This window comes from Camponotus vicinus, unplaced genomic scaffold (assembly GCF_025532165.1).
Source record: "Camponotus vicinus isolate PSW18456_S1 unplaced genomic scaffold, iyCamVici1.0 SCAF_3, whole genome shotgun sequence".
Taxonomy (NCBI): Eukaryota; Metazoa; Arthropoda; class Insecta; order Hymenoptera; family Formicidae; genus Camponotus; species Camponotus vicinus.
In genome coordinates this window covers 22,807,561-22,822,656 of record NW_028141967.1, presented here as the reverse complement: position 1 = coordinate 22,822,656, position 15,096 = coordinate 22,807,561, and the positions used below count along the sequence as shown (strand labels likewise).

The window sequence follows — 15,096 nt, the reverse complement described above, 5'->3', positions numbered from 1 at the left end:
CGTAAAATCGAAGCCTCGTATTTCCGATAAAATTTCATTTCGTCCCACTCCACGCGAGACGAAGGGGATATCGCCATTTTTTATAGAACGCTCTCTTTCTCTCTCTCTCCTCCCTCAACCCCTCTAATCATTTCGATATTTCGGCAAATTTCAATCATTGTGAGCCATGGTATTAAATTTTCATCAAAATTCTACAGACACTATATATTTCCAAACAACTGTATAAATATTGTGAATTTTTGATTGCTGGGCAAAATTCCGGCTTTCCCCGACGCACTCTCTCTCTTTCTTTCTTTCCCTCTCTTTCTCTCTTCTCTCGCCACGCTCAACTAATAGAAAACTCGACAACATTGAACTATACTCGAGAATTATCGTCTAGACTATAAAATTCCAACAACTAAGTGGGCGCCCCCCTCTAGCCAAGAAACTAATGTGTACTAATACCAGGCGCCCTGCCCTTTTTTTCACTTCACCGACGATATCGTCCCGAATCTCGTCCTCTGATCCTCGTCGTTCGATTTCTTCTCCCTCGACGTCGCTCGATCCATCGTCATTTAATTCATTAGATTTATTCAAGCGCGAGGAATTTTTTATCGTATTTTTTTTAACCCTACCTTATAATTATACATCTTCGTTTCTCTAAATCGTTTACTAATAAGAAGCTAATTACAAATTCAAAGAAGGTTGTATATCTTCTTTTAGCGGAGATTTTGACTTTTTATTTCCTTGAGAAAAAAAAATATTTTCGACGAAAAACCAAGTGTACCTTGCTGTTTCGCACTGTTTGACAATCTCGTCGATCGAGTTAAATTACGACAGGCTCAACTATAAAGAATCAGATCACGGGGAGAAATTTTGCGACAGTCTCGTCCCAAAGATGCGACATCGAAGGAGGGCGAGATCGATCAGCGACAACCCGATTTCGATCTCCAAACGATCGATATTCGTTCGGCAACCACCCTCGTCCATCGTGCTCGCATGAGAAACTAAGAAAGAACGTTCACGAGAAAAGCACACACTCTTTTTCTCTCTCTACATTTCTCTCACACGTAGACACGCACGTATGCAACACGAGAATCAAGAAACCGCTCTCTCGCTCTCTCTCTCTTTCTTCTTCCTGTTCTCTCATGCATGAAGCGAATTTTCTTGAAACTTGTCGACGGATCTTCTACAAAAGCCCACGGGTCGATTCAAGAATGAGGTGGCGAGATGCGACAACGTAATAGTGAATTTTGTTGTCGCCCTTTTTTTGATTACTTTCGAAATCTCACGCTTGTGCCGTGCCTCCTTTGCTACGTGCGAAAAGAGATCTATCTCTCGCCGACTCGTGATAACGGCGTGTAAGTATCGCTATCGGTCGCAAAAAAGAGATGGTCGGCTGAGATTTTTTTTTATCGAGCACACCACCTCTTCTTCGTCATTTCATCCTCATCCCGCGATCGAAATATACTTTACTTGTCAAAATCGATTAGGCGACTATTCCGAGCTTTGCGAGATATGAGGCAATTATCTGTCATAATTAATCAGACTGCGTTACGGTTCGAATGGGGGTTAATTTACATAAGACCGATAACATCTTACGCGCCGCACTTGGGGATAATCCGAGACCGGCGGGGACGATAAATCTTTCCTCGTGGATTCAACCCTCGACCGCCCTTGGTTTCCTCGATTGCCGATCCTCGACGTGGCAAAATATTCCAAATTATCAGTCGCATCGAAAATAATCACGCGCTAGGCGATAGCCTGAGAGATATCTCAGTATCATTTATAGCGAAAAGCAGACGTATCCTCAATAACCCTTTCCCACATCTACTTGTTTTCGCATTTTTTTTTACGAGCAAAAATATACGTATATTCTTGTCTGTAAAAAAATAAAATGTGAAAACACAAGTTAATTAGAAAATAAATAAGTAAAATAGTAATTTAGTTGAAAAATAAATTAATACAGCATTTCATACATACATGTAACGTCGTAATAAAATTTCGTCGAGTGGAAAGGGTTAAATAGTTGCGGTCGAGGGAATCCAGAACATGCTTTTCTATTTATTCGCTGTCCGCTTGATGCTCGAAAAATAATACCATATCTGGTTACGCTATTGTAATTATTTCTGCGAGGTTGCCCAAATAATCGCGTCCGAGGCCGCGCTCTCTTTGGAATTTATTATCTATTCACTAAGGATTGAATGAATAGAGATGAGAGTTCATCGCATTTCTCGACGAACAGAGAAAAGAGACTGGTACAAAAAGACGAGGTGATCGATATTTAAAGTATGTAATAACGAACAAAAAGCACTGACAAGCTGCAAAATACATACAGAGAGGTACAAATATAATCGGAAACGAGTAATCATAATCTTCGGAACTGGCGTGTGTGTCGTATTAAATTAAATGTTGCGCGCATGTGTACATACATGCGCATTGTGTGTATATATAATCGTATTATTTTACAAATGTTTTGCATTTAAGCGCGGATATGCCATTTCACATAATCATATCGATGATAATAATCTTTATCGGCGCTGCTCTCGATCAACGAAAGGACTGTCAGCAATCGATTAAGTATCGTCAGTGTTAATTAATGCGTCGCGAGATTTTTTTGTTTCTTTTTTTTCCACCTTAAACGGATTTCTTTTTGTCGCATTCTCTCCCTCTCTCTCGCTCGATTTGTCTATTTCTCTCTCTTTCTCTCTCTCCCTTTCTCTCTCTGTCGAGATTTCTCGCTGTACGCATAACACTGTTCCGCGACTCTCTTTTGTATGCTTTCGTTATTTATATATATGTATATATATAAAAATACAAAAAATAATTTACAAAATGATATTATAAGTTATATTACACGCGAGTTTTTTCGATATCAATATTTCGTGTCGGAGCCCCATACAAGTCGCTCGATAAATTTCAAGAAACGCCTCATCGTCGCTTCGTGACACTGTTAAACAAAATATAATGTAGCAGTATATATGTATATATATATATAATCAATATTTATATAAGTGTATATACATATGCATATACATACACATACATACATACGTATACATATATATATATATGTATATATTTCACGTATATGCACGTATGTGTCTATCTATATATATTCACGGGCCGTGACAGAAACAGAAACAAATCCATCATTAACAGGCTAATGTAGTTATCAAACCACTGTATTATATATTAACAAAAATATATATTATATATATAATATAGTAATATATATATATTTTTTATATATTATATTTTTGTGTCACGCGCGACACGCGCTACTAATGTAATCAAATATCATACAAAAACAACAATAACAAACTATATCAAAAGAAAAAAGTTGAACAATCTTAAGCGAGCTACAATTATAATATTCATATATATATATATATGTATATATATGTAGGTAAAATCGACGTCATCGTCAATGTCGTGTCTTCGTACAAAAATAAAGGAACAAAAAATCTAAAGCCAACAGAAAATACATCTCTAATATATATATATGTATATGTAAAAAAAGAAGAAAAAGAAAAATAAAAGAGACAAGGAAATGGGTGAGATATGAGAAAGAACCTATATATGTATAGATAGATATATAGGCGCCCAGTATGTCCGTCTCTCTTTTTCTTTTTCGCGACTAAAGGGTGGAGAATTAATCATAATCGTAATAGTATAATATAATCGTAAGTAATACACGTACACACACATATATATGTGTAATATATATGTGTGTTTTGTAACAATCATAGGCATGCGAAAATAATTCCAATTTTTCTCATTCTGCATCGAGGAAAAAAGTAATTAAGACGAACGAACGTGTCCTCACAGTTGTACATACACATACACTCGTATCTACAGACACACACATACACACACACAAAATCATTCTTTCCCATTCGTACGATCTTCTTTTTTCTCTACAAATTGCGTGGATGGGGGGTATTGGAGTAGGGGCAATTAACAGTTACATTTAGGATTCGCTTACACGTAGTGTAACGTACTTTTTTTCTTTTTTTTTTCGACACCGAGAGTGTGACTTGGGTGGGGTACAAAAAGATTTCACAGAACTCTTCCGCCTCCTCGACGAGGAAGGGTTCGCATTTCCGCTCGGCATCGATATTTACCACGATTAATCTCTCCCCTCTCCTCTCGTGTATTTCCTCTCTCGATTCTTGTGGCTCGCGGCCGAGACGGAAACGAGCAAACCGATCGAGGGACGCTCGCCGAGAGTCTTCCGGAAGACGCCGAAAATCAAAGGACGATTGTTTTAGTCGATTTTTCGCAAAAATCATTGCATATCTGTGTTAATAATGACCTTCTCCTTCGATCTTCTTCTCGCGTTTCCTCGCGAGACTTTCCGCGAGGCGGCCTTCGTCGCCGCACCCTTCTCTTTCGCGCATCCTGCGCGCATTAAGTGTGTGTATGTACAATATATATATTATATATATCTATAATTATATATATAATATATATATGTATATATTTATATATATGTATATAGTTTACATTCAGCAAGTAGTTAAAGTATTGAAAAATATATATGTAATTAATTACAAATCTAATTATCATCCTCTTGTTTAATTCATTACTTGGTAGAATAATCGATAGTTTCTTTTTTTTTTGGAAATCTCTCTTGTGTGTGTGTGTATGTATACGTGTCGTGTGTATCCGTGTGACATCTCGATGCACATTCGACGATATCGAAATACACTATCCTCTTCTCTCCTCTCGTTCGGGATAATTTTGGCGGAAGATGGAAGAAGATTGATTTTTTTTTATTCATTCGCGTCGTTCGATACCTCTCGGATGCGCGGAGATCGCACGGTCTTTCGGGCTTCCCGCAAACTGCTCGTCCCACATACACTCCTCGCATATGTGTGTTTCACCTTTATAAATGTAAGAATATATATTATATATATATTATGTCATATATATATTGCAGAGTGTGTTTGTTTTATCGCTACTTTACACGACGTTACCACGGTTATTTGTATTATTTTTTTTTGCCATTTATGTAAGAGACAATATCGATCTCGCTATAGTTTATAGACACATGATACTTTAAAGAGACAGATTACTGACTTCTTTTTTTTCTTCTTATAAACTCTTATGTGTACCCGAGTGACTTTGAACGAATGTGTACGTGTATGTATGTGTGTGTACGTGTGCGCGTATGTGTACACTTACTTATATGTGTGACTTCTGTCTGAACGTTCCCTTTCAACGAATTAGTACATCCATTTTACGGGGTATGGAAAAAACTATGCGTAACTTTTTTTTTCTCGCTTACAAAGTGTTCATTACAATCGTATCGTAAACGTATAATACTATGTTTTTTGTATCTCAATTAATATATGCTCTATCAGTATTAATTAGATTCGCTTAATTTTTTCCTCTCGTTCTTTCACTTTCTCTCTCTTTCTCTCTCTCTCTTTCTCACTGTTGATTCGTGCCGCTCTATTCGCGCCCAATTGCGCATTTTATTGCGCGCATCTCCTATGTATTTAGTATATCCCCGTTTTTTTATTCTCTTAGTTTCACTTTTGTTTGTTTGTTTGTTTTGAAGAGTATACATCATGTTTGATTCTTCGCTAATCTGAGCCTCTCGTCTCAAGCCCGAGATCCATTTGATTCGCGACTTATTGCATTGTGAGTTGCCACTCTCGTTCTCTCCTCCTATGTCTCGTCCTATCCCCGTAATTTCGCACTTTGTACTCCGTCGTTCCTTCTCTCTCCTTCCTTTCCGTCGCCCTCGCTGGATCGTGAAATTTTCGAATCGCGTACACGTCGACCGTAAGCCGACGTCTTTCATATAAATGTCGTGTGTTATTCGAGTGCCGTTCGAAAGCCCGAAGGCCCGAGATTCGTTTAAAGTCTGCAAAGTTTCCGCGGACGCGATGATTTCCAAAAGTTTTCCGTCCGCGCACAGATTTCTTTTCAACCGTCGTCTTCGTCGTCCGGCTGCTTGAAATGTCAGTAGAATGCGACGTTGAAACTTTCGGGATCTCGTGCCGGGAGAGAGAAACAACTTTTCTCTTTCTCTCTTTCGTGCCCGGAATCTCCTCTTGCGCAAAAAGTTAGTCGTGCCCAAGACTCGGATGTCAACGGATTTTTCTTCGATTTAATTTTCGTGAAAAAAACCAAAAAAATTATGCCGCTCAAGGAATCACGGTCGAACCGTTGGAAAAATTACCAAACGCCGCATTCTCTCGATCGTGACGAGGCGACAGAAAAGAGAAGCGCTCCGAGTTAAAACTTTGCTCCTATTTTTACTTGCATTTTTCTCATGATTTTTGAAAGATTTCGATATTTAATTTATATAGGAATTAAGCTACCTATTTTTGTATTTCAAATAAGCAACGAATAGTTTTCCCACTTAGAGATTTAAGAAAGGAGCTTTCGACATAACTGATTAAACACTTTCAAAGGAAAATAATCTTGTTTATAAAGTATCAAATAGATATTGGATTGAAAATTGAGATCAAAAATAGGAGAGAAATTTTAACTCAGATCCATTTCGTTGAGAGATGAATTCTCTTTGCGTCATCGTTTGCGAGACTCGTTGACGGAACGCGATGCGAAACTGATCTCGATGCAGAATGATACTCGAGTGCGTATCTAAAAAGAAAATAAATTTATCAGATGTTATCAAAAGTGATTTTTACATTACTCGCTTGGAAAATCGACATTAGTATTCTATGAAAGAATAATTTTAGAAATCATTTTAATAAGTTTATATTTCATTTTAATAATTTTGTGATAACGATTAAATTTTCGAAATCGATAAAGTGAATCATAGTAGGAAATATTTATAGATAAAGAGGCTTTATTTTCCAGATATCGAGTCGATCAATAAATCTCGAGACGCACCGAGACATCATGTTGCAATTCGATTTTTTCCAGCGGCATTTTTCCCCCTCCCTTTCTCTCTCTTCATTCATCATCTTTATCTTACTCGCATCTTCGTCAATTTCTCTTTAACAATAGCAGGTACTAGCATAGCTACCACAGTCGTACGTATCGTTAATAGTTACAATTAAGTTTAGATATTACTAAAGGGTTCTGTCCTTCATCAGCGTCCACCCTCACGTCTACTTAGTTAATTTCGCGGTTAAAACTTGTTTCACATCCACCGGGCCCGCCCGGAGATCACCGCCGATCAGCCCCGTATTTTTTCTATAGCCAACGCATTTATGACTAAATTTGTAACTATGCTTTGGATCAAGATGTCGTGTAAAAAAACGATTCCCTTCGTTTCTTTAATGCGGCTCCCGAAATTCGCGATCGCAAGTTCCAAGGACGAGGTAAGTCTATCATCTGTGTCTTACAAAATGGACCTTACGAAGCACGAAATGCTCCGATTCTTGAATCGACGCAGCAGGGAATATCGTTCATTAATTAGGGGGATTAAGAATAATTCGCTACGAGTTCTATACAAAAGTGCGCGTAAGAAAGAACGACTCAATCACACATCTCGTCCCTAAAGATCATGTTGCCGTAGAAATTAGTCTAAGGAGAGGAGATGCGTGGCCTAATCGGTTCGGCACCTCCGGCGATCTCCGGGATTCCATTCCCCGGGCCCGTTCTCCTCGATTTTGTCCCACGACCACAGGATTAAACACTTTTGAATACTTTTAGCACCTAGTGCGCGCGGCCCGCGGCTCGTGGCACCTCCGCCGCCGTTACTGTCGGCTCTCGTCAGCGAGACTGTCAGTCGCGATTGTCGAAAGAAATCAAACACATGTTTCTCGCGGACAATGAAAAATCCACGTCATCAACACCACGAAACTTTCGCTGAATCGAATTTCTCAAGTTGCGTATATACCGAACGTTATTATTATTATCTTGAAAGATTACAGTTATTTTGAATTTTTTTTTAGGTCCAATATTGATTCGAGGCACGATCTCGAGAATGGATGGAATATACAGGCTCACTTTCAAAACGTGACTCATAATTGCCTCCTTTTAATAAACGAGTTTAAAAAAGAAGACGCTTCCGATCAAGTGAGAGGGATTTTCATTACAAAGTATCACTTGAAAGTAGTCGTTTGCCATTTATATCAAAAGTTTATAGTAACGTAACAGCAAAGTGAAGCTCCGATAACGTTTTAAAAATGACAAATTAAAAATTTAGCTGTTAGACTAATTTACAGCAAGAATATTAAAACATATTTTTCTTTAATTTCATAATAAGTAAAATAATAATTGTGTAATATCGCAATTGAAATGTTTTAAAAGACGATCGAATTTCGACGCAATTCTCGTGATCAGACGAACTCGTCGACAATAACGCGCGGCCTTTTTTATGTAATCACATAATTAACCTCGTGAACACTAAGCGACAACTCGTTGCTCTCGCGAGACTGCCCTCCGCCCGCCCGATCATTCTTCTTTTGGATTGGCTCTCTTTTTTTGCGCTATCTTTGTACTTGATATTTTTTTTAGCACCGTAAAGCTCACCGTTCGGTTTGATTAAAAGGACGCTGTCACAAGAACTCAACTTCGATGCTAAACTTTGAATCGCGCTTTTAATTATTGTATTTGAAACAATTTATTTTGATCAACAAATTACGTTTTTTGCCCGTCTACGAATAATTATTTACATAAATAGAGTACTATCTATAATGATTATATAAAATAATAACAAAGGAATTTCTGGATTCGTTCAAACACATAGCGGCAAAGGGGCTGTGGTTTAACAATTCGAAGAGGTTTTCTCCGACAGCTTGGAGGGTCATCGACTCCGGATGTCAAATCGAAAGGCAATATCTCGAAAGGAAATCGATTCCCGATGGTTTTTCTGGGGCGGGCGGGGACCGGCAACGAGGCCACTCAACGTCCCTTACGAACACACCGGCTGGCTCTTTTTCTACTTCTTCCTCTCCTCCTCTTTCTCTTTCTCCCATTACATATCACTCGCCACACACTCTCTTGCTCTCTCTCTCTCTCTCTCTTTCTTTCTTTCTCTCTCTCGTTCTCTCTCCTACGTTCTACTGCATTTATTATAAAAATAAAATGTAAAATCGTACCGAGGACGAGTTTTCCGAACGGTATAAAACTGCGAGCAGTTCTTTCTTTCCCTACGCTATCACTATATTCGTGGAAGGTTCGATCCTTCGTCCCGATCGTGTTGTTCCTCTTCATACTATCGTACCGTCTCGTGCGAATGAACAAGCCGTCATTAATTTTATTTAGGTTCTTCCTTTCTCTCTATTCGAAGGTTTTCTGCGGGGAAGCTACCCGCGATCTTCAGATTCGTTTACAGACGCACGCTTTACGTATTTAGTGCCTGAATAGCTTCCGCGTTGCAATCTGAAATGCATTATCCGGTCTGCGCGAAACGCAAGCGACGTAACGATGCGGAGAAAGCTTGGAAGACACCTTTGCTTTAAATCGATCTAACATCGAATCTCGTCGGCGGTTCGCTCGACACGAGTCGGGGATAATTGTTGTTGTAGTTCCTACACCGTTTCGCGAGAACCCGTGAAGAGTGAGTGTGCATATCTTGAATATAATACATAGGCTCTACAGATATATTCATTATTCAATTCTTTCCGACTATATACCAGTGAAAAAATAAATTATTACACATTGGTAATATCTGTGTGTGGGTTAGTGTTGGCGTATATATGTGATTTCTCTCTCTTTCTCCTCAATACGTATGTGTCTCGCGTGTGACGTGTGGTGATCTACGTAGTGTGCCCGCGTGGGTTCGTATCGTATAGGATCGTTTAAGGGAAGATCGGTATGTATACATCTGCATATGCATGTATGTGTGTGTGTATGTATGTGTTTCACGTGTATTTCTATGTGTAATGCGTCGAGTGTGGCTTTACTGTCCCAGATGTCGGCGCTCGACGCATCGTTCGAACATCCGCCGGTGCACCATGTATGCGTATATCTTTGGGTGCATGTATATGTGGGTGTGTGTGTGCGTGTGTGTTACGTGTGCAGTAGTCACACGGCGCGATGCGGTTATCGTCGAACGAACGCCTCGCGCCTCGCATCGCAATCGAGTCCTTATCGGGTGTTTTAACTTTAACACATATACACGCTCTCGTTAGTCGTTTTTAGCCGTTTCCTTTCTCCTTTTCCTCCTCTTTTCTCCTCCACGCCTAAGACGTTCTGCACGCACACGCTATCTCGCAACCAGGCATTATCTCCACACGCACACGCTCTCCGTCCTATCGCGCCTTCTTTCCTCGCCTCGATCGCTTCCGTGATCATCATCGGTGTCGATCGCCGAGGCGGCTCCTTTTCTCTCCCCCTGTCTTTGCTCGCTCTCTATCTCTCGCCCGGTCGTCGATAGCTACCGATGATAGTGTGTATATACAAAGTAGTTTCTTGTATTGGCAAAAATCGAACGGAAGAGCGTCCTGAGAAAGCGTCTGGATGGGAACCGCGGCAGAGGACACATGAATCTTATCGACCGTTTGCTGGCGCGATCCGGGAAGAGAGACACAGAGACTGGGACAGACTCCAGTTATCAAGGTACGGAAGCCGGACTCTGGACGCCGTCTCGGCGACGGAGCCTCGGAGACGACGGTCTCCCGTTCTCCTTCCTGCCCGCCGTCGGACCAGCGGCACCGATGACGAGGGCGGGACCGCGCGCGTCGGGACGCCGATGCTGTCGGCGTCCCACTGCGGCAGCATTGCCGACATTGATGGTTTGATGAGCACGCGCGGCGAGGTATTAGTTGGCCACGAGCAGATGCTGATACTGGCTGGCCGGATAGGGCGCGACCGAGCCGAGGCCGAAGTTGTTGAGGCCCTCGACCAGGGCGCTCTTGTCCTGTTGCTGTTGCGCCGCCGCTGCCGCGCCGGCGTTGGTCGTCGCGGAGCCGATCGGGCCGAGGTTACCGCTGCCAGTGCTCTGGGTGCCCGCGGCCCCGGTACCCGTGCCATTTACGCTGCCGCCAGTGCCGTTGGCGCCGGTGCCGTTCATGCCACCGCCGTAAAACTGATGGCCGGCGAGCGCGGTCGGGTCGAGATACGACGATGGGAACTTGGCGCCGGCGTAGAGATCGGCCGGCAGGTAGCCGCCGTGGTTCGACGAGTCGAAGATGTTGCGATGAGGGAACTGCGCGTGATACGCCGCCGCCGCCGCCGCTGCGGCCGGGCCGTGCTGAAAGAAGTACGCGCTCGGGTCCGTGTGTTGCTGCGGGGCAGCCGCCGCGGCGACTATGCTACCGGGTGATAGACTGCGACTGCGCGGCGAGCTCTGTGAAACCGGCAGACCCGCTGCGCCGGCCGCGGTCACCTGTTGCTGCTGCTGTTGCTGCTGCGGCGGTTGCTGTTGCGGCGGCTGCTGGTGCTGCTGCTGCTGTTGCTGCTGATGGTGGTGGTGATGGTGGATCTGCTGCTGCATCGCTGCGCGCTGCTTTATATAGTTTGAGAACTCGGTGGGCGACATCCTGAAACCGAGCGGTACCGTGCGGTTGATCAGTGTCTGCGCGTGTACATGTGTATGCGCGTTTGCGCGTATGTATGTCCCAGGGTGGTAGATCGTCTCGCGGTCCGGTTAGTACGCGCGGGCGACTAAAGTTAGTTAATTCATCGTTCCTATTGGCAATGTACAATCGTACGTTTTAATAACAAACTTTCTCTATAAGCTTTGAACAGGCATGCTTAGTTGCTTCTACAATTATTTTGTATCGTAGCGTGATATTGGTTAATTGTTCACCTAAAGGCGGTCCCACCGTGCAATTTGTCTTCTTTGTACCGCGGGAGCTGAATAAAGCTAATTTTTACCGGCGGTAAATGTGAGAATATACCTGAGACAATTTCAAGCAGCATTCTATGAATACATGTAGATTAGATTATATAAAAGATTTGTGAAGAATATTGAGGACAAATACAAATAATAATTTCTCCAAATTGCATTATAATTTACTTGATATTTTTTATATATTGTGGTTAATACTTCTCGAATAGCAACAAGCTTCAATTGCATCATGATAAATCTTCACCAGGATAACTACTTTCATACATCATTATGCGAGAAAAATATCTATTATACTGTCCTTTTCTTGCAAAACTCGTAATCGTTATATAATTTAGAAAATTAATCTGTATTCATGACTAACGCTGATTAATCATACGAAACGTTTTTACCGAACAATGTTTAAAAAAATAATCAAATAAATTTTATTTCTACGATGATAAGCCAGTTAATTATCTCTCTAAATATAAGCTTCGACAATTAAACCTGAATTAGTGAATTAATCGAGAGAGGGGAGAATATTGCCTCATATACTAACCTGTTGGCGCGTTTGCTGCTAGTCTTAAGCTTGGTGCTGCCAAACTTGGTCTGGGCAAAGGTGGCGGTGGTGAAGGTAAGCGGAGCGGTGGTACGCGGGATGAAGGCCGGCACGGGGCTGGGCGAGCCCTTAAAGGAGCTGGTGATGGGCGTGGGCGAGGGTGCCGACGAGGAGCCGGACCCGTGGCCGTTCTGCTGATTGTTGGACGAGCCGTTGCTGGCGTTGCTGCCGAGCGAGCTCGAGAACGGCGACGTGGACTTGGGGCTGAGGCTGAGACCGCTCAGGGACGTGCTGACGGCTTCGATCGGCCTGAAGCACTGCGCCTCCGGATTGAAGGTCTTGGTGACCTCGCGATCGGCCGAGGTCTCGTCGTGCGGGTCGCCAGTCTCCGAGTACAGGATCTTCACGGCGTTCAGCTCGCCGATCCGGTAGCTCACCTCGCCGGGATCCACCCAGACGGCGAGTTCGGCCGGCAGGTTCTCCAAGATGTCCTGGATCGGCACGCCGCTCTCCTTCGCGGCGCGCTCCAGCACCGGGTCGACCGGGTCGCCGGTCTTGAGGCATCTGAACGCCGAGCCCTTGAACGGCTTCTCCGGATACCAGTGGCCCTTGAACTTGTCCTTGAGCGCCTTCTCGAGCTCCTCGCCGAAAATGTTGACCCGTCTGCGCGGCAGTTTGTTGTAGAGATACGATATCACGAAGTTAAGCGCCACCTGCACCTCGATATGCATCTTGGCCTTTGGTGGGAGAATCTTTGGGCTGTTGTCGTCGCTCGCACCTGGATAGCACCGAGGACGTCTGCACGATCGGCCGTTTTGCCACCGGCGGGGAATTGTTCCGGAGATGGTAGTGTGTGTTATATACACGTGCGCTCGACTAACGGAGCTGCCGGATGTGGTGACCGTTGATTCTTTACCGCGCGCGAACTGTCGTCATGCGAGTCACGATAGTCGCGAATATCTGAGGATCTGTAATCATATGTAGAAAGAAACATTATGAAAAATCTACCGTAATAAAATGATGCAATAATAATTGCTGGTATTGTATGCGATACCTTGAAAAAATATTTATACAGAGCATTCCATATAAGATTAATATTTTTATTACACGGTGGATTTTAATATGTACTTTATCAGCTTTGATAAAATTTCTTCAAATGTTTTTCATTATTAAAAAAATTATTGTATTGGCATATTACTTGAAAAACGAGATCTCGATGCATTTTGAAAATTTTGTCAAAGGAAAAGAATGCTTATTTTTTGACAAAGAATACAACAGTTTTTTATTTATTTATATAAAATACGAGATATTAAATTATTTAAAGTAATTGAATAGATTTGTACATTCTTCTCCAGTCATTCGATGCAGCTAGCTGACAAATTCCTCCTTTCAATTTCCGATTCAATTCGTACATTACAGGGTTAAACGCGCTTTCGTGGCATCTATTCTACTCTCCTCTCGGCAAATCTTAATTACGATTCACAAATGAGTGGCGCCAAGTTTGCCGACCGTCGAATGGGAACATTATCGCGCAAGGCGGCGCCCGTTCTCCCGTACGCATTATTAAGGACCGACAATGGATCGTCGAGCGCGCTCTCTCCCTCCTCTCATCCCCTTTTGCCAAGTTGTATGCAAAGATCGGGATGTTCGTCGTCGTGGTGGGGATTCCACGTGGGAAGTGCGAGATCTCGTCAAAGGAGCTCGTCCGCTTGGAGAAGGATTCGACGGCGTTTATCGGTTCCTTTCACGAGCGAGGTTCGCGCGCATTGAAACGGAACGCGGCTTCCGGTTACCTTACCTCGCGCCGTTTCTCGGCCTCGTGCGCTCAAGGAACCGAAACAGAGAGCCAAGCCGATCGTTCCTCGTCGTTGCCCCTCGAGACGCATCTGAGATAATGCTACCTCGAGGACTCGACGAAAGATGAGAGAATCTGCGAAAGACCCTTCGAGAATTATTCCCGCGTAAAATGTGTATTTAACAATAATTTAGAATCCGCGCGATTAAAGATATTATTAAACGAAGTTAAATAAATAATAGAAAATTTTAGAAAATTTCACTACAACTTTTACGATCAAGTGTTCGTTTCAATAATAAATAGTAAAATGTGAATGTAAATTTTATTAATTACACTAATTAACGACACTAAATTATTATTTACGAAATAAATCGTATTTATATTATTTTCGCTTCTTTGCCAAGAAATAATAATCCTGGGCGCGAGGTCTTACACTTTTACATTCCACCTTCTTTTTACGACTGTTTACGCGCGTCGCGTGTAAATTATGCAACGCGTGACACACGTGCCATATAAAAGTGCTTACATCTCCGTAGATGCAGATTCTCTAACGCGAACGAGTCAAGAGATAATAAAAGGGAGACTTTGTGCTCCCTTTTAGATACATCGTCAGAGGAGCGAACGTCTATTCGCGAGCGCCACCGCAATCGCGAAAGTCGCTTTTCTCTCCAAACAGCATCGAGAGCGAAAGGTGCTTCTGTTCTCCCTCTCTCGTCCCTCCTCCTCCTTCTTTTCTCTTTTCTCGCAATAGAGATTCTTGGGCGTCTACCAAGGGCTTCTTCTCCGCGACTGCCGGGGTATATCCGGCGCGACCCGAGCCGAGTCTCGGAACTCGATTCCGCCTTTTCTGGCTTCTCTCCTTCGACCCCGTAATGTCGCTCGATCCGAGAAGAGAGAGAGAAGAGAAGGCAAGCGGAGAAAGACGAGAACCGCAAAAGAGTTTCTACGACTTTCGGGCCGGTGACCCTCTCGAAGACGCGAGGCGACTTTGCTTTTTCCCGGGCTCTTCCGTTTCTCTCTTACGCGGATTTTATTTCTCAAAGCTGGCACAGAGTACAC

At 42.8% G+C, this 15,096-nt stretch overlaps 1 protein-coding gene across 2 annotated transcripts in view; it reads right to left on the bottom strand.

The window, feature by feature from the left end:
* Positions 1-303: 303 nt before the first annotated feature.
* LOC145967849 (uncharacterized) overlaps positions 304-15,096 on the bottom strand; it is a 74,581-nt gene continuing 59,788 nt past the window's right edge. For both annotated transcript variants that reach the window (XM_083092860.1, XM_083092859.1), the window contains 2 exons: positions 12,243-13,210; positions 304-11,396 (listed from right to left, as the gene is read on the bottom strand). In XM_083092860.1, coding sequence (XP_082948986.1) covers positions 10,676-11,396; positions 12,243-12,973 — 1,452 coding nt within the window. In that variant the 5' untranslated portion in view covers positions 12,974-13,210 and the 3' untranslated portion in view covers positions 304-10,675. The remainder of the gene's footprint in view (positions 11,397-12,242; positions 13,211-15,096) is intronic.